This window comes from Chiloscyllium punctatum, chromosome 33 (assembly GCF_047496795.1).
Source record: "Chiloscyllium punctatum isolate Juve2018m chromosome 33, sChiPun1.3, whole genome shotgun sequence".
Taxonomy (NCBI): domain Eukaryota; kingdom Metazoa; phylum Chordata; class Chondrichthyes; order Orectolobiformes; family Hemiscylliidae; genus Chiloscyllium; species Chiloscyllium punctatum.
Genome location: NC_092771.1, coordinates 6,051,073 through 6,069,409, shown reverse-complemented (window position 1 = coordinate 6,069,409; position 18,337 = coordinate 6,051,073). Strand labels below are relative to the sequence as shown.

The 18,337-nt window shown below is 49.6% G+C and overlaps 1 protein-coding gene across 1 annotated transcript in view; it reads left to right on the top strand.

Annotated features, from left to right (window-relative positions):
- Positions 1-18,337, top strand: part of LOC140458326 (stereocilin) — a 65,607-nt gene that overhangs the window by 13,450 nt on the left and 33,820 nt on the right. The window contains exons 8-11 of the mRNA XM_072552715.1: positions 880-1,066; positions 1,612-1,727; positions 2,048-2,180; positions 5,851-6,033. Coding sequence (XP_072408816.1) covers positions 880-1,066; positions 1,612-1,727; positions 2,048-2,180; positions 5,851-6,033 — 619 coding nt within the window. The remainder of the gene's footprint in view (positions 1-879; positions 1,067-1,611; positions 1,728-2,047; positions 2,181-5,850; positions 6,034-18,337) is intronic.

Genomic DNA, 18,337 nt, shown 5'->3' with positions numbered 1-18,337 from the left:
TTAGCAGGATTAAGACCATCAGCATTAGGGACAGGAGTAGGCCATTCGGCCCCTTGAGTAATGGGATCCTGGCTGATCTGACATTCCTAACATCCACTTTCCTGCCCTCTCCCTGTAACCTTTGATTTCCCTGACTGATCATGAATCTTTCTATCTCAGCTTTAAATACACACAAGGTCTCTGCCCCCACAGCTCTCTCTGTGGTAAGGAGTTCCAAACACACACAACCTTCCGAGGGACAAAATTCCTCCTCATCTCAGTCTTAAATTGCCATCCTTTTCTTCTGAGACTGTACCTTCTGTTCCTAAACTCTCCCATGCGGGAATCATCCTCTCAGCATTGACCCTGTCAAGCCCCTTAAGAATCCCTCCCCCTCCCTCCAACTGAGTTGGCAGCTGGGCACTAGAACCCCTCATCCAGATGATCACACACCTCCAGTATGCTGGGCAGTGACCATACAATAAGCAAGACCTTGCTGAAGACATGGGCCCTTTCCCGTTCGTCCACTGAGTGCATTTCCTCCACCACCTTAGACCAATTATACCCTTTGTCCCAGTCACTAGAGGAGACAGTAAACCACCCCAATCACACCAGATTGCAAACACTGGGCATCAGACGCTCCTATGCCAAGATCGATTGCTGTGTGTGTGTGTGTGCTCCAGACTGGTATCCAGCAGCTCCTGTAGTGGGAGATTGGGTGATTCAGGAGGCTGAGTGAGAACGGCTCCCTGAATCAGTTAGGAAGCTATCCCAACAAGAGGGGAATGGGATTGGGTGTGAAGTGGATCTTTGGGGTGGGAGGTGGGGAGGGGGGTTTATTGTGGTTGGCGCATGGTGCCACCCCCCACCCCATGCTGACCACTGCTTCATATCTCATAGGTTGGCAACTCTCCGGGAGCGCAGCTCGGATATGAGTGCCCGGCAGAAGAGGGCATTTGCCAGGAGGCTGCTCAACACCAACCGCTTTGGGGCAGTCAGCTCTTGGAGCCCAGGCTTCCTGAACTCCCTGCAGCCTCTACTGCCCTTCTTACCCATCAGGCACTTCCAGCAGCTGAGGCCTGAGCAGGTTAGCACCACCAAGAGGGAGCGGGGAGTGGGAGGGGGGGGGGTGGTGGTGAGAGGGTATCTATGGTGGGGCCGAAGGGGAGGCTCTTCCTTCAGGTGCTGACTGACCCACCTCCACCCGGCTTCCTGAGGGTTGGGGAGGACTCAGCCCCTTTGCACCAACCCCCTGCCCTTGCCCTTGCCCTTGCCCTTTCCTTTAGTGCATGGCCTTCCTTCAAGAGGAGGCAAGAGTTATCAGGCTATTTGACCTTCAACCCCAAACTCCCACATACAGGAGTTGGGGGGTCACCCAGATGGGGGCTAAACATTGCCCCTGGTTCGCAGCGGTTATTCTGTCAGCCGGAAACAGAGTCTCTGTGGATATTGGAGGCAGATGTGTGATGCCTGCTACAGTCGATGAGCTGGTCAGCATAATCTCACTGAGTTCACATTTTCGAACTGTCTGGCTGAAGCAGTTGACATCAGCATCTCCGGGAAGAGGAGGAGGAGGAGAGAGCGTGAGTGAGGGTTTCAGTGTACAGGAATAACTCTCTGTATTGTTTGCAGCTCCTTTCAATGCTTGATGGCTTTGGAAACAGCAGCTTGGACCCAGCTCACGGAAGGTACTCAATCCGCACTCTCCTGAACTCTAGTTGGAACCTGACCGTGGACAGCATCAAAAGGTAATAGTTCCCAGGATTAGACTTTCCTGTAAACCCTCGTTGATAGTGCCCCTACACCCCCTCCCTATCTCTGTCACCTCCACCGGCCCCTACACCCCCTCCCTATCTCTGTCACCTCCACTGGCCCCTACATCCCTCCTGGTCTAGTGCCAATGCCGCGTACACAGTGGGAGCTAGCCTTTGTGGTCAGGCTGAGCTATGGTCCCAGAGTCCTGCTGCTGGATGATGGAGGATCCCATGTCCCAGTGGGAATTTACTCCCGGAGAAGAGAAATCCCAGCTGGAAAGCTCATCTTTTCCCAATCCTCACTTCCTTTCCAGACTCGGAAAGCTGATATGTTTTGCCAGTGAAGAGGATCTCCAGCTGCTGCTGGCTGCCCCGTCTCACTCGGATCACATCACCTCGGCTCTTTTGGGATGTGTCTCCGACCGGACAATCGATACTGACGGACGGGTGAGTTCTTGAGATTCCGATTGATTAACAGCTCAGAGACTGTTCCCAACTGGGATAGAAATCGCGACAGGTCAGTGAATTCAGTCAAGAAAGCTTGGTCTTTTTCACCTCTCCATCGGGTTTTGATGGAGGTTTGCAATTTTTCCTTGGTGTTACCTCAGAGGCAGGAGGGAGCTGTCTGAAGATCATGCTTTGTCATTGCAAGTGAGTCGTGCTTCATGGACCAAACTGTCCCTGTTTGGGATTTTCACCAGATTCTGAGTCAGTATCTACAAAAGCCACTCAAAATGGACATGGTCCATTCCATACCAGTGTAAATGGTTTGTCTCGAGCAGATGTATCGAGACTTGCTACAGCTCGGGGTGCATGGGTTAGGAGGTATGTACTTGAGCAAAGAGTGTAAGAGCTAGCAGCAGGAGTAGGCCATTCAGCCCTTCCAGCCTGCCCCTCCCTTCAGTACGATCTCAGCCTGGCCTGACTTTCCTGCCTGTTCTCCATAACTAATTAAAAATCTGTTTATTTCCTTCTTAAATTTAAATTTAGATGCTACAAGAAAGGTAGAAAGGGAGGCAAGCGATGAAGGGGAGTGACGTTTTTGATTAGGAAAAGCATGACTGATGTACTTAGACAGGATGTTCCTGAGGGGTGGTCCAGTGAGGCTATGTGGGTGGAAATAAGACATAAGAAAGGGATATTACCTTAATGGGATTGTACTGTAGGCCCCCAATAGTCAGCAGGAAACTAAGGAGCAAATATGTAGAGAGTATTCAGACCATTGAGTATAAGAGTTGGAATGTCATGTTGTGATTGTACAGGATGTCGGTGAGGCTACTTTTGAAGTACTGTATACAGTTCTGGTCACCCTGCTAGAGGAAGGATATTATTAAATTGAAGAGGGTGCTGACCGTTTATAAGTATGTTGCTGAGACTGGAAGGTTTGAGTTATAGGGAGAGGCTGTTGGGCTGGGACTCGTCTCCCTGGAACATAAAAGTTTCAGGGGTGACTTTATTGAGGTGTATGAAATCACGAGGAGCGTGGGTAATAGCAAAGGTCTCTTCCTTAGGGTAGGGGAGTTCAGAACTAGAGGGCATAGTTTTAAGGTGAGAGGAGAAGATTTAAAAGGGACCTTATGGACAACTTTTTTACACAGATCGTGGTTCATATGTTGAAGGAACTGCCAGAGGAAGTGGTAAATGCAGGTACAGTTACAACATTTAAAAGACATTTGGACAGGTATATGGATATGAAAGGTTTAGAGGGATATGAGCCAAATGCAGGCAAATAGAACTAGTTTGGTATGGGAAAGTTGGTCGGCATGGACGAGTCAGACTGAAGGGTCTGTTTTGTGCTGCATGACCATAACTCTCTGACTCAATGACTTTGCATCCACTGCACTCTGGGAGTGGAGTAGCGTTTCATTTGTCTTTTCTGCCAGATACAACTGATAGAGTAAAAACGAGACAGTATTTCTCCAGGACTGAGGGTGCTACATGGACAGCACAAACTACACACACGTACACAGCAGAAAGTACATAAGAAATGCAAAATATGCAAGTTACAGTGTGATCGAAGAATGATAAATAATAAACATTTCCCTAGCAGCAATTCGAAGTTGTGCAAAGAATTTCAGATGGAAGAGAGTCTGATCATACTGTGTCAAGGAGCCTGATGGCCCGGGGAAGAAACTGTTGCCCAGTCTGGCCGTGAGAGACCGAATGCTCCGGTATTTTCTGTCAGATGGCAGGTGGGAGAAGGGTTTGAGTGAGGGGTGTGTGGGGTCTTCCACAATACTCTTAGCCTTTTGGATGCAGCATGTGGTGTAAATGTTAATAAATGTGGAATGCATTCCAGAGATTCATGACCCTTTGAGAAGGGTAATTTCTCATCATCTCTGTTTTAAATCTTAATCTAAAATGATGACCTTCTAGATTGCCCCATTAGGAAACAGTCTCTTTATGTCTACTTTGTCAATCCCCTTTAGAATGTAATATCCCACAATTAAATCTCTTGTTCTTCTAAACCCCAGAGAGTATAGGCCTAAACTGCTCAATCTCTCTTCATAAGACAAGCTCTGTATTCAACCTAGTGAATCCTCTGTGAACAGTCTTCAGTGTAACTACATTCTTCCTCAAGTAAGAGGACCAAAATTGTATACAATACCCAGGTGGGGTCACACTATTGCCTGGTACAGTTGCAGTAATAGCTCTCTACTTTCATACCCTATTCCTAAAGCAATAAATGCTAAAATTCCATTGACCTTCCTTATTCCCTTCTGCACCTGCATACTGCTATTCTGCAATTCATGCACAAGGACACCCAGATCCCTCTGCATCAAAGCACTCAGAAGTTTCTCTCCACTTAGATAATAAGTTGCCTTTCTATTCCTCTGATCAAATTGGATAGCCTCTCACTCATCCACGTTCATGAATTATTTCATTCTGCAAATAAACGGACGATTGAGTTAAAAATTGTTGCTGGTTTCATCCTCGCTCTACATGCTTTTGAGAATCAAACTATCGTCACTGGGATCTTTCTTCTCATTCCCCCTCACTCCAAACACAAACTCAATGGAAGCTGTCCCCTTTGGGAGGGCTAGTCTGGAAAAACCTCCCATTTCGAGCTGGATCATCTCTGAGCGATGTCAGGAAGCCAATGAAGGGGACTGGAAATCTGGAGCTCTCTCTCTTTCTCACTGAGTCATGTGTTGAGGTTAGGATCAATTAAAAGTTTCAAAATGGAGGTAGTTTTCTTTAGTTGAATTGAATTGAATTTATTGTCACGTGTACCGAGGCACAGTGAAAAGTTTTGTCTTGTGAGTAATACAGGCAGATCACAGAGTTAAATAGCATAGACAAGCAAATAAGACGTAAACAGCGGCAAAAACAAAAACACAGGTACAGGCGAATGTTAAGAGTTTGTGAGTCCATTCAGTATTCTAAGCTAGTTTTGAGGATTGGAGGAGTTTCAAACTTGTGAGTTTAGATAAAACAGAGTTATTAGTAATTTTTAAAAGCATGCAATTAAGTTCAGAGTGTCGAATGATTGTAGGAAATAAGAAGTTGACCATACCCAGCACCATGCCATGTAATAGGGTTGAGATGCAGATCAACTGTGGATCTGTGACCTTAATGAATGAAGAATGTGTTCAGAGCGAACTAAAAGGCCTCCTTCTCAGGAGCTTCTGCTATAACACGGCTGGTCCCCATCCCTGCAACCTCCCCATGTCCCACACGACTTCCATTGTGCAAACTCTCGGGAATAGACAACAAGAGAATTCAAATGCAGATCTCGGAGGGTCAAATGTGTTAAAAGCCTTTGTACGCCCTCAATGGAGATATATGAATAAAGACAGTTAAAAGCAGCTACTGTTTGGTGCTATCTGCAATGAAGGTAGAAATCACACAACACCAGGTTATAATCCAACAGGTTTATTTGGAAGCACTAGCTTTCGGAGTGCTGCTCACAGATACATGATTAAGCTGCAGTGCTCTGAAAGCTACTGTATTTCCAAATAAGCCTGTTGGACTATAACCTGGTGTATGATTTTTAGCTTTGCCCACCCCAGTCCAATGTACTGAAGGGAGGCAGTGAGGCATCGCAATCTGCATGCAGTAACACGATGGACTGAATAGCCTTTTCTTTCCCGATTTGTCCATATTTTGTGATCAGGTTGCACTGCTTTTAGCAACTCACCTGCGGAGACAGAACATGAGCACTGTGACCCAGTGGGATTTCCAGCAGCTTGGCCGCCTCCTGCCAGTGCTCGGGGTCCACTTCCTGAGAATGCTGCCAGCTCATCAAAGGTCAATCATCATCTCCAGCACTGGGTCGGTGCCATTCTCCAGAGCCCAGGTAGGTTCCTGTACCATGTAGCCAGGAGCAGAGGGTGTAGCAGAGGGAAATGGCAGCACATGGCAATGGAAGGGAGGAAGGAATACAACCAATCATTGGTCACTACCAGGAGAGATGGGAATGCATCTGTGCACAGCAAGATCCCACAGTATGTTGTGGAATAACATGGGTCAGAATGTTGCCCTGGTTCAAGACAGTGCCATCGATTCTATTCCATCCCCTAAGAGGTGAGCCAGAGCCCTGCCATAGAGTCACCCAGCTCAGGGCCATCGTGTTGTCATTGTATCATCCTGAAAGACAGCACCAGGAGTGTCATTCTGCATCATCATGGATCGGCATTGAAACCTGAGCCCATGTTCTTCCACACTGAGGGGAGGGTGCCACTTTGTACAGAGATCACTCCCTATCAAACAATTACTCAGGTTCCTTATCAAGAGAAGCTGCACTTCCTTCTCCTGAATGACATGATTGTTTGCTGTGTGCGTGCGTGTGTGTGTGTGGTATGGGAGAGTTTGTGGTGTGTGTGTGTGTGTGTGTGTGGTATGGGAGAGTTTGTGGTGTGTGTGTGTGGTATGGGAGAGTTTGTGGTGTGTGTGTGTGTGTGTGTGTGTGTGTGGTATGGGAGAGTTTGTGGTGTGTGTGTGTGTGTGTGTGTGTGTGTGGTATGGGAGAGTTTGTGGTGTGTGTGTGTGTGTGTGTGGTATGGGAGAGTTTGTGGTGTGTGTGTGTGTGTGGTATGGGAGAGTTTGTGGTGTGTGTGTGTGTGTGGTATGGGAGAGTTTGTGGTGTGTGTGTGTGGTATGGGAGAGTTTGTGGTGTGTGTGTGTGGTATGGGAGAGTTTGTGGTGTGTGTGTGTGGTATGGGAGAGTTTGTGGTGTGTGTGTGGTATGGGAGAGTTTGTGGTGTGTGTGTGTGGTATGGGAGAGTTTGTCGTGTGTGTGTGGTATGGGAGAGTTTGTGGTGTGTGTGTGTGGTATGGGAGAGTTTGTGGTGTGTGTGTGTGGTATGGGAGAGTTTGTGGTGTGTGTGTGTGTGGTATGGGAGAGTTTGTTGTGTGTGTGTGTGTGTGTGTGGTATGGGAGAGTTTGTGGTGTGTGTGTGTGTGGTATGGGAGAGTTTGTGGTGTGTGTGTGTGTGTGGTATGGGAGAGTTTGTGGTGTGTGTGTGGGTGTGTGTGTGGTATGGGAGAGTTTGTGGTGTGTGTGTGTGGTATGGGAGAGTTTGTGGTGTGTGTGTGTGTGGTATGGGAGAGTTTGTGGTGTGTGTGTGTGTGGTATGGGAGAGTTTGTGGTGTGTGTGTGTGTGTGTGGTATGGGAGAGTTTGTGGTGTGTGTGTGTGTGTGGTATGGGAGAGTTTGTGGTGTGTGTGTGTGTGGTATGGGAGGGTTTGTGGTGTGTGTGTGTGTGGTATGGGAGAGTTTGTGGTGTGTGTGTGTGTGATATGGGAGAGTTTGTGGTGTGTGTGTGTGTGTGTGGTATGGGAGAGTTTGTGGTGTGTGTGTGTGGTATGGGAGAGTTTGTGGTGTGTGTGTGTGTGTGTGTGGTATGGGAGAGTTTGTGGTGTGTGTGTGTGCGTGTGTGGTATGGGAGAGTTTGTGGTGTGTGTGTGTGCGTGTGTGGTATGGGAGAGTTTGTGGTGTGTGTGTGTGTGTGGTATGGGAGAGTTTGTGGTGTGTGTGTGTGTGTGTGGTATGGGAGAGTTTGTGGTGTGTGTGTGTGTGTGGTATGGGAGAGTTTGTGGTGTGTGTGTGTGTGGTATGGGAGAGTTTGTGGTGTGTGTGTGTGTGGTATGGGAGAGTTTGTGGTGTGTGTGTGTGTGGTATGGGAGAGTTTGTGGTGTGTGTGTGTGTGGTATGGGAGAGTTTGTGGTGTGTGTGTGTGGTATGGGAGAGTTTGTGGTGTGTGTGTGTGTGTGTGGTATGGGAGAGTTTGTGGTGTGTGTGTGGTATGGGAGAGTTTGTGGTGTGTGTGTGTGTGGTATGGGAGAGTTTGTGGTGTGTGTGTGTGTGGTATGGGAGAGTTTGTGGTGTGTGTGTGTGCGTGTGTGGTATGGGAGAGTTTGTGGTGTGTGTGTGTGTGTGTGGTATGGGAGAGTTTGTGGTGTGTGTGTGGTATGGGAGAGTTTGTGGTGTGTGTGTGTGTGGTATGGGAGAGTTTGTGGTGTGTGTGTGTGTGGTATGGGAGAGTTTGTGGTGTGTGTGTGTGCGTGTGTGGTATGGGAGAGTTTGTGGTGTGTGTGTGTGTGTGTGGTATGGGAGAGTTTGTGGTGTGTGTGTGTGTGTGTGTGGTATGGGAGAGTTTGTGGTGTGTGTGTGTGTGTGTGGTATGGGAGAGTTTGTGGTGTGTGTGTGTGTGGTATGGGAGAGTTTGTGGTGTGTGTGTGTGTGGTATGGGAGAGTTTGTGGTGTGTGTGTGTGTGGTATGGGAGAGTTTGTGGTGTGTGTGTGTGTGTGGTATGGGAGAGTTTGTGGTGTGTGTGTGTGGGTGGTATGGGAGAGTTTGTGGTGTGTGTGTGTGGGTGGTATGGGAGAGTTTGTGGTGTGTGTGTGTGGGTGGTATGGGAGAGTTTGTGGTGTGTGTGTGTGGTATGGGAGAGTTTGTGGTGTGTGTGTGTGTGTGTGTGTGGTATGGGAGAGTTTGTGGTGTGTGTGTGTGTGGTATGGGAGAGTTTGTGGTGTGTGTGTGTGGGTGGTATGGGAGAGTTTGTGGTGTGTGTGTGTGGGTGGTATGGGAGAGTTTGTGGTGTGTGTGTGTGGGATGGGAGAGTTTGTGGTGTGTGTGTGTGTGTGTGTGTGTGGTATGGGAGAGTTTGTGGTGTGTGTGTGTGCGTGTGTGGTATGGGAGAGTTTGTGGTGTGTGTGTGTGTGTGTGTGGTATGGGAGAGTTTGTGGTGTGTGTGTGTGTGTGTGGTATGGGAGAGTTTGTGGTGTGTGTGTGTGGTATGGGAGAGTTTGTGGTGTGTGTGTGTGTGTGTGTGTGGTATGGGAGAGTTTGTGGTGTGTGTGTGTGTGGTATGGGAGAGTTTGTGGTGTGTGTGTGTGGGTGGTATGGGAGAGTTTGTGGTGTGTGTGTGTGGGTGGTATGGGAGAGTTTGTGGTGTGTGTGTGTGGGATGGGAGAGTTTGTGGTGTGTGTGTGTGTGTGTGTGTGTGGTATGGGAGAGTTTGTGGTGTGTGTGTGTGCGTGTGTGGTATGGGAGAGTTTGTGGTGTGTGTGTGTGTGTGTGTGGTATGGGAGAGTTTGTGGTGTGTGTGTGTGTGTGTGGTATGGGAGAGTTTGTGGTGTGTGTGTGTGGTATGGGAGAGTTTGTGGTGTGTGTGTGTGTGTGTGTGTGGTATGGGAGAGTTTGTGGTGTGTGTGTGTGTGGTATGGGAGAGTTTGTGGTGTGTGTGTGTGTGTGTGGTATGGGAGAGTTTGTGGTGTGTGTGTGTGTGTGTGGGGTATGGGAGAGTTTGTGGTGTGTGTGTGTGTGTGTGGTATGGGAGAGTTTGTGGTGTGTGTGTGTGGTATGGGAGAGTTTGTGGTGTGTGTGTGTGTGTGTGTGTGGTATGGGAGAGTTTGTGGTGTGTGTGTGTGTGGTATGGGAGAGTTTGTGGTGTGTGTGTGTGTGTGTAGTATGGGAGAGTTTGTGGTGTGCGTGTGTGTGTGTGTGTGTGTGTGGGGTATGGGAGAGTTTGTGGTGTGTGTGTGTGTGTGTGGTATGGGAGAGTTTGTGGTGTGTGTGTGTGTGTGGTATGGGAGAGTTTGTGGTGTGTGTGTGTGTGGTATGGGAGAGTTTGTGGTGTGTGCGTGTGTGGTATGGGAGAGTTTGTGGTGTGTGTGTGTGCGTGTGTGGTATGGGAGAGTTTGTGGTGTGTGTGTGTGCGTGTGTGGTATGGGAGAGTTTGTGGTGTGTGTGTGTGTGTGTGTGGTATGGGAGAGTTTGTGGTGTGTGTGTGTGTGTGTGGTATGGGAGAGTTTGTGGTGTGTGTGTGTGTGGTATGGGAGAGTTTGTGGTGTGTGTGTGTGTGGTATGGGAGAGTTTGTGGTGTGTGTGTGTGTGGTATGGGAGAGTTTGTGGTGTGTGTGTGTGTGGTATGGGAGAGTTTGTGGTGTGTGTGTGTGGGTGGTATGGGAGAGTTTGTGGTGTGTGTGTGTGGGTGGTATGGGAGAGTTTGTGGTGTGTGTGTGTGGTATGGGAGAGTTTGTGGTGTGTGTGTGTGTGTGTGTGGTATGGGAGAGTTTGTGGTGTGTGTGTGTGTGGTATGGGAGAGTTTGTGGTGTGTGTGTGTGTGGTATGGGAGAGTTTGTGGTGTGTGTGTGTGGTATGGGAGAGTTTGTGGTGTGTGTGTGTGTGGTATGGGAGAGTTTGTGGTGTGTGTGTGGGTGGTATGGGAGAGTTTGTGGTGTGTGTGTGTGGGTGGTATGGGAGAGTTTGTGGTGTGTGTGTGTGTGGTATGGGAGAGTTTGTGGTGTGTGTGTGTGGGTGGTATGGGAGAGTTTGTGGTGTGTGTGTGTGTGGTATGGGAGAGTTTGTGGTGTGTGTGTGTGGGTGGTATGGGAGAGTTTGTGGTGTGTGTGTGTGGGTGGTATGGGAGAGTTTGTGGTGTGTGTGTGTGGGTGGTATGGGAGAGTTTGTGGTGTGTGTGTGTGGGTGGTATGGGAGAGTTTGTGGTGTGTGTGTGTGGGATGGGAGAGTTTGTGGTGTGTGTGTGTGTGTGTGTGTGGTATGGGAGAGTTTGTGGTGTGTGTGTGTGTGTGTGGTATGGGAGAGTTTGTGGTGTGTGTGTGTGGTATGGGAGAGTTTGTGGTGTGTGTGTGTGTGTGTGTGGTATGGGAGAGTTTGTGGTGTGTGTGTGTGTGGTATGGGAGAGTTTGTGGTGTGTGTGTGTGTGTGTGGTATGGGAGAGTTTGTGGTGTGTGTGTGTGTGTGTGTGTGTGTGTGTGTGTGTGTGTGTGTGTGTGGGGTATGGGAGAGTTTGTGGTGTGTGTGTGTGTGTGTGGTATGGGAGAGTTTGTGGTGTGTGTGTGTGTGTGGTATGGGAGAGTTTGTGGTGTGTGTGTGTGTGTGGTATGGGAGAGTTTGTGGTGTGTGTGTGTGTGTGGTATGGGAGAGTTTGTGGTGTGTGTGTGTGCGTGTGTGGTATGGGAGAGTTTGTGGTGTGTGTGTGTGTGTGTGTGGTATGGGAGAGTTTGTGGTGTGTGTGTGTGTGTGTGTGTGTGTGTGGTATGGGAGAGTTTGTGGTGTGTGTGTGTGTGGTATGGGAGAGTTTGTGGTGTGTGTGTGTGTGTGGTATGGGAGAGTTTGTGGTGTGTGTGTGTGTGTGTGTGGTATGGGAGAGTTAGTGGTGTGTGTGTGTGTGGTATGGGAGAGTTTGTGTGTGTGCGTGTGTGGTATGGGAGAGTGTGTGTGTGTGTGTGCGTGTGTGGTATGGGAGTGTGTGTGTGTGTGCGTGTGTGGTATGGGAGTGTGTGTGTGTGTGCGTGTGTGGTATGGGAGTGTGTGTGTGTGTGCGTGTGTGGTATGGGAGAGTGTGTGTGTGTGTGGTATGGGAGAGTTTGTGGAGTGTGTGTGTGGTATGGGAGAGTTTGTGGTGTGTGTGTGTGTGTGTGGTATGGGAGAGTTTGTGGTGTGTGTGTGTGTGTGTGTGGTATGGGAGAGTTTGTGGTGTGTGTGTGTGTGTGGTATGGGAGAGTTTGTGGTGTGTGTGTGTGTGTGTGTGGTATGGGAGAGTTTGTGGTGTGTGTGTGTGTGTGTGTGGTATGGGAGAGTTTGTGGTGTGTGTGTGTGTGTGGTATGGGAGAGTTTGTGTGTGTGTGTGTGTGTGTGTGTGTGGTATGGGAGAGTTTATGGTGTGTGTGTGTGCGTGTGTGGTATGGGAGAGTTTGTGGTGTGTGTGTGTGTGTGTGGTATGGGAGAGTTAGTGGTGTGTGTGTGTGTGGTATGGGAGAGTTTGTGTGTGTGCGTGTGTGGTATGGGAGAGTGTGTGTGTGTGTGTGCGTGTGTGGTATGGGAGTGTGTGTGTGTGTGCGTGTGTGGTATGGGAGAGTTTGTGGAGTGTGTGTGTGGTATGGGAGAGTTTGTGGTGTGTGTGTGTGTGTGTGGTATGGGAGAGTTTGTGGTGTGTGTGTGTGTGTGTGTGGTATGGGAGAGTTTGTGGTGTGTGTGTGGTATGGGAGAGTTTGTGGTGTGTGTGTGTGTGTGTGTGTGGTATGGGAGAGTTTGTGGTGTGTGTGTGTGTGTGGTATGGGAGAGTTTGTGGTGTGTGTGTGTGTGTGTGTGTGTGGTATGGGAGAGTTTGTGGTGTGTGTGTGTGCGTGTGTGGTATGGGAGAGTTTGTGGTGTGTGTGTGTGTGTGGTATGGGGAGAGTTTGTGGTGTGTGTGTGTGTGTGGTATGGGAGAGTTTGTGGTGTGTGTGTGTGTGTGTGGTATGGGAGAGTTTGTGGTGTGTGTGTGTGGTTGGTATGGGAGAGTTTGTGGGTGTGGTGTGTGTGGTATGGGAGAGTTTGTGGTGTGTGTGTGTGGTATGGGAGAGTTTGTGGTGTGTGTGTGGTATGGGAGAGTTTGTGGTGTGTGTGTGTGGTATGGGAGAGTTTGTGGTGTGTGTGTGTGTGTGTGTGGTATGGGAGAGTTTGTGGTGTGTGTGTGTGGTTGGTATGGGAGAGTTTGTGGTGTGTGTGTGTGGTATGGGGAGAGTTTGTGGTGTGTGTGTGTGTGTGTGGTATGGGAGAGTTTGTGGTGTGTGTGTGTGCGTGTGTGGTATGGGAGAGTTTGTGGTGTGTGTGTGTGTGTGGTATGGGAGAGTTTGTGGAGTGTGTGTGTGTGTGTGTGTGTGGTATGGGAGAGTTTGTGGTGTGTGTGTGTGTGTGGTATGGGAGAGTTTGTGGTGTGTGTGTGTGTGGTATGGGAGAGTTTGTGGTGTGTGTGTGTGTGTGTGGTATGGGAGAGTTTGTGGTGTGTGTGTGTGGTATGGGAGAGTTTGTGGTGTGTGTGTGTGTGGTCTGGGAGAGTTTGTGGTGAGTGTGTGTGTGTGTGTGGTATGGGAGAGTTTGTGGTGTGTGTGTGTGCGTGTGTGGTATGGGAGAGTTTGTGGTGTGTGTGGTGGTTGGGGAGAGTTTGTGGTGTGTGTGCGTGTGTGGTATGGGAGAGTTTGTCTGGTGTGTGTGCGGTGTGTGGTAATGGAGTGGTTTGTGGTGTGTGTGTGTGGTAATGGGAGAGTTTGTGGTGTGTGTGTGTGTGTGTGGTATAGGGAGCGTTTGTGGTGTGTGTGTTGTGTGTGGTATGGGAGAGTTTGTGGTGTGAGTGTGTGTGTGTGTGGTATGGGACGAGTTTGTGGTGTGTGTGTGTGTTGTGGTATGGGAGAGTTTGTGGTGTGTGTGTGTGTTGTGGTATGGAGCGTTTGTGGGTGTGTGTGTGTGGGTATGGGAGAGTTTGTTGTGTGTGCGTGTGTGGTATGGGAGAGGTGTGTGTGTGTGTGTGTGTGTGGTATGGGAGAGTTTTGTGGTGTGTGAGTGTGGTTGGTATGGGAGAGTTTGTGTGGTGTGTGTGTGGTATGGGAGAGTTTGTGGTGTGTGTGTGTGTGTGTGTGTGTGGTATGGGAGGTTTGTGTGGTATGGGAGTTTGTGGTGTGTGTGTGTGTGTGTGGTATGGGAGAGTTTGTGGTGTGTGTGTGTGTGTGTGGTATGGGAGAGTTTGTGGTGTGTGTGTGTGTGTGTGGTATGGGAGAGTTTGTGGTGTGTGTGTGTGTGTGTGTGGTATGGGAGAGTTTGTGGTGTGTGTGTGTGGTATGGGAGAGTTTGTGGTGTGTGTGTGTGTGTGGTATGGGAGAGTTTGTGGTGTGTGTGTGTGTGTGTGCGTGTGTGGTATGGGAGAGTTTGTGGTGTGTGCGTGTGTGGTATGGGAGAGTTTGTGGTGTGTGTGTGTGTGTGTGTGGTATGGGAGAGTTTGTGGTGTGTGTGCGTGTGGGTGGTATGGGAGAGTTTGTGGTGTGTGTGTGTGTGGTATGGGAGAGTTTGTGGTGGTGTGTGTGTGTATGGGGAGAGTTTGTGGTGTGTGTGTGTGTGGTATGGGAGAGTTTGTGGTGTGTGTGTGTGTGTGTGGTATGGGAGAGTTTGTGGTGTGTGTGTGTGTGTGTGGTATGGGAGAGTTTGTGGTGTGTGTGTGTGTGTGGTATGGGAGAGTTTGTGGTGTGATGTGTGTGTGTGTGGTATGGGAGAGTTTGTGGTGTGTGTGTGTGTGTGTGGTATGGGAGAGTTTGTGGTGTGTGGTGTGTGTGTGTGGTATGGGAGAGTTTGTGGTGTGTGTGTGTGTCGTGTGTGGTATGGGAGAGTTTGTGGTGTGTGTGCGTGTGTGGTATGGGAGAGTTTGTGGGTGTGTGTGTGTGCGTGGTGTGGTATGGGAGAGTTTGTGGTGTGGTGTGTGGTGTGTGGTATGGGAGAGTTTGTGGTGTGTGTGTGTGTGTGGTATGGAGAGTTTGTGGTGTGTGTGTGTGATGGTGTGGTATGGGAGAGTTTGTGGTGTGTGTGTGTGTGTATGGGAGAGTTTGTGGTGGTGTGTGTGTGTGTGTGTGGTATGGGAGAGTTTGTGGTGTGTGTGTGTGTGGTATGGGAGAGTTTGTGGTGTGTGTGTGTGTGTGGTATGGGAGAGTTTGTGGTGTGTGTTGGGTGGTGTATGGGAGAGTTTGTGGTGTGTGTGTGTGGTGGTATGGAGAGTTTGTGGTGTGTGTGTGTGTGGTATGGGAGAGTTTGTGGTGTGTGTGTGTGTGGTGGGTATGGGAGAGTTTGTGGTGTGTGTGTGCGGTGTGTGGTATGGGAGAGTTGTGGTGGTGTGTGTGGTGTGGTATGGGAGAGTTTGTGGTGGGGTGTGTGTGTGGTATGGGAGAGTTGTGGGTGGTGTGGTGTGTGGGGTATGGGAGAGTGTGTGGTGTGTGGTGTGTGGTATGGGAGAGTTGTGTGGTGTGTGTGTGGGTGTGGGTGATGGGAGGGTGTGGTGTGGGGGGTAGTGTGGTGGGGGGTGGGTATGGGAGTGTGTGTGGGGTGTGTGTGGGGTATGGGAGAGTTTGTGGTGTGTGTGTGTGTGTGTGTGGGTATGGGAGAGTTGTGGTGTGTGGTGGGTGGTTGAGTTGTGGTGTGTGTGCGTGTGTGGTATGGGAGAGTTTGTGGGGTGTGTGTGTTGTGGGTGTGTGGTATGGGAGAGTTTGTGGGTGTGTGTGTGTGTGGTGGTATGGGAGAGTTTGTGGTGTGTGTGTGTGGTGTGTGGTATGGGAGAGTTTGTGGTGGTGTGTGTGTGTGGTATGGGAGAGTTTGTGGGTGTGTTGTGTGTGGTGTGGTGGTATGGGAGAGTTGTGGTGTGTGTGTGGGTGGTATGGGAGAGTTTGTGGTGTGTGTGTGGTGTGTGGGTATGGGAGAGTTTTGTGGGTGTGTGTGTGTGTGTGGTATGGGAGAGGTTTGTGGTGTGTGTGTGTGCGTGTGTGGTATCGGAGAGTTTGTGGTTATGGGAGAGTTTGTGGTGTGTGTGTGTGCGTGTGTGGTATCGGAGAGTTTGTGGTGTGTGTGTGTGCGTGTGTGGTATGGGAAAGTTTGTGGTGTGTGTGTGTGCGTGTGTGGTATGGGAGAGTTTGTGGTGTGTGTGTGTGTGTGTGTGGTATGGGAGAGTTTGTGGTGTGTGTGTGTGTGGTATGGGAGAGTTTGTGGTGTGTGTGTGTGTGTGTGTGGTATGGGAGAGTTTGTGGTGTGTGTGTGTGTGGTATGGGAGAGTTTGTGGTGTGTGTGTGTGTGTGTGGTATGGGAGAGTTTGTGGTGTGTGTGTGTGTGTGTGTGGTATGGGAGAGTTTGTGGTGTGTGTGTGTGTGTGGTATGGGAGAGTTTGTTGTGTGTGTGTGGTATGGGAGAGTTTGTGGTGTGTGTGTGTGTGTTATGGGAGAGTTTGTGGTGTGTGTGTGTGTGTGTGTGTGTGTGTGTGTGTGTGTGGTATGGGAGAGTTTGTGGTGTGTGCGTGTGTGGTATGGGAGAGTTTGTGGTGTGTGTGTGTGCGTGTGTGGTATGGGAGAGTTTGTGGTGTGTGTGTGTGTGGTATGGGAGAGTTTGTGGTGTGTGTGTGTGTGTGGTATGGGAGAGTTTGTGGTGTGTGTGTGTGTGTGGTATGGGAGAGTTTGTGGTGTGTGTGTGTGTGGTATGGGAGAGTTTGTGGTGTGTGTGTGTGTGGTATGGGAGAGTTTGTGGTGTGTGTGTGTGTGTGTGGTATGGGAGAGTTTGTGGTGTGTGTGTGTGTGTGGTATGGGAGAGTTTGTGGTGTGTGTGTGTGGTATGGGAGAGTTTGTGTGTGTGCGTGTGTGGTATGGGAGAGTGTGTGTGTGTGTGTGTGTGGTATGGGAGAGTTTGTGGTGTGTGTGTGTGTGGTATGGGAGAGTTTGTGGTGTGTGTGTGTGTGGTATGGGAGAGTTTGTGGTGTGTGTGTGTGTGTGTGTGTGGTATGGGAGAGTTTGTGGTGTGTGTGTGTGTGTGGTATGGGAGAGTTTGTGGTGTGTGTGTGTGTGTGGTATGGGAGAGTTTGTGGTGTGTGTGTGTGTGTGGTATGGGAGAGTTTGTGGTGTGTGTGTGTGTGTGGTATGGGAGAGTTTGTGGTGTGTGTGTGTGGTTGGTATGGGAGAGTTTGTGGTGTGTGTGTGTGGTATGGGAGAGTTTGTGGTGTGTGGTATGGGAGAGTTTGTGGTGTGTGTGTGTGTGTGTGTGGTATGGGAGAGTTTGTGGTGTGTGTGTGTGTGTGTGTGGTATGGGAGAGTTTGTGGTGTGTGTGTGTGTGTGTGTGGTATGGGAGAGTTTGTGGTGTGTGTGTGTGTGTGGTATGGGAGAGTTTGTGGTGTGTGTGTGGTATGGGAGAGTTTGTGGTGTGTGTGTGTGTGTGGTATGGGAGAGTTTGTGGTGTGTGTGTGTGTGTGTATGCGTGTGTGGTATGGGAGAGTTTGTGGTGTGTGCGTGTGTGGTATGGGAGAGTTTGTGGTGTGTGTGTGTGCGTGTGTGGTATGGGAGAGTTTGTGGTGTGTGTGTGTGTGTGGTATGGGAGAGTTTGTGGTGTGTGTGTGTGTGTGGTATGGGAGAGTTTGTGGTGTGTGTGTGTGTGTGGTATGGGAGAGTTTGTGGTGTGTGTGTGTGTGGTATGGGAGAGTTTGTGGTGTGTGTGTGTGTGTGTGGTATGGGAGAGTTTGTGGTGTGTGTGTGTGTGTGGTATGGGAGAGTTTGTGGTGTGTGTGTGTGTGTGGTATGGGAGAGTTTGTGGTGTGTGTGTGTGTGTGGTATGGGAGAGTTTGTGTGTGTGCGTGTGTGGTATGGGAGAGTGTGTGTGTGTGTGTGTGTGCGTGTGTGGTATGGGAGAGTTTGTGGTGTGTGTGTGTGTGGTATGGGAGAGTTTGTGGTGTGTGTGTGTGTGGTATGGGAGAGTTTGTGGTGTGTGTGTGTGTGGTATGGGAGAGTTTGTGGTGTGTGTGTGTGTGGTATGGGAGAGTTTGTGGTGTGTGTGTGTGGGTGGTATGGGAGAGTTTGTGGTGTGTGTGTGTGTGGTATGGGAGAGTTTGTGGTGTGTGTGTGTGTGTGTGGTATGGGAGAGTTTGTGGTGTGTGTGTGTGCGTGTGTGGTATGGGAGAGTTTGTGGTGTGTGTGTGTGCGTGTGTGGTATGGGAAAGTTTGTGGTGTGTGTGTGTGCGTGTGTGGTATGGGAGAGTTTGTGGTGTGTGTGTGTGTGTGTGTGGTATGGGAGAGTTTGTGGTGTGTGTGTGTGTGGTATGGGAGAGTTTGTGGTGTGTGTGTGTGTGTGTGTGGTATGGGAGAGTTTGTGGTGTGTGTGTGTGTGTGTGGTATGGGAGAGTTTGTGGTGTGTGTGTGTGTGTGTGTGGTATGGGAGAGTTTGTGGTGTGTGTGTGTGTGTGGTATGGGAGTGTTTGTGGTGTGTGTGTGTGTGGTATGGGAGAGTTTGTGGTGTGTGTGTGGTATGGGAGAGTTTGTGGTGTGTGTGTGTGTGTGTTATGGGAGAGTTTGTGGTGTGTGTGTGTGTGTGTGTGGTATGGGAGAGTTTGTGGTGTGTGCGTGTGTGGTATGGGAGAGTTTGTGGTGTGTGTGTGTGCGTGTGTGGTATGGGAGAGTTTGTGGTGTGTGTGTGTGTGGTATGGGAGAGTTTGTGGTGTGTGTGTGTGTGTGGTATGGGAGAGTTTGTGGTGTGTGTGTGTGTGTGGTATGGGAGAGTTTGTGGTGTGTGTGTGTGTGTGGTATGGGAGAGTTTGTGGTGTGTGTGTGTGTGTGTGGTATGGGAGAGTTTGTGGTGTGTGTGTGTGG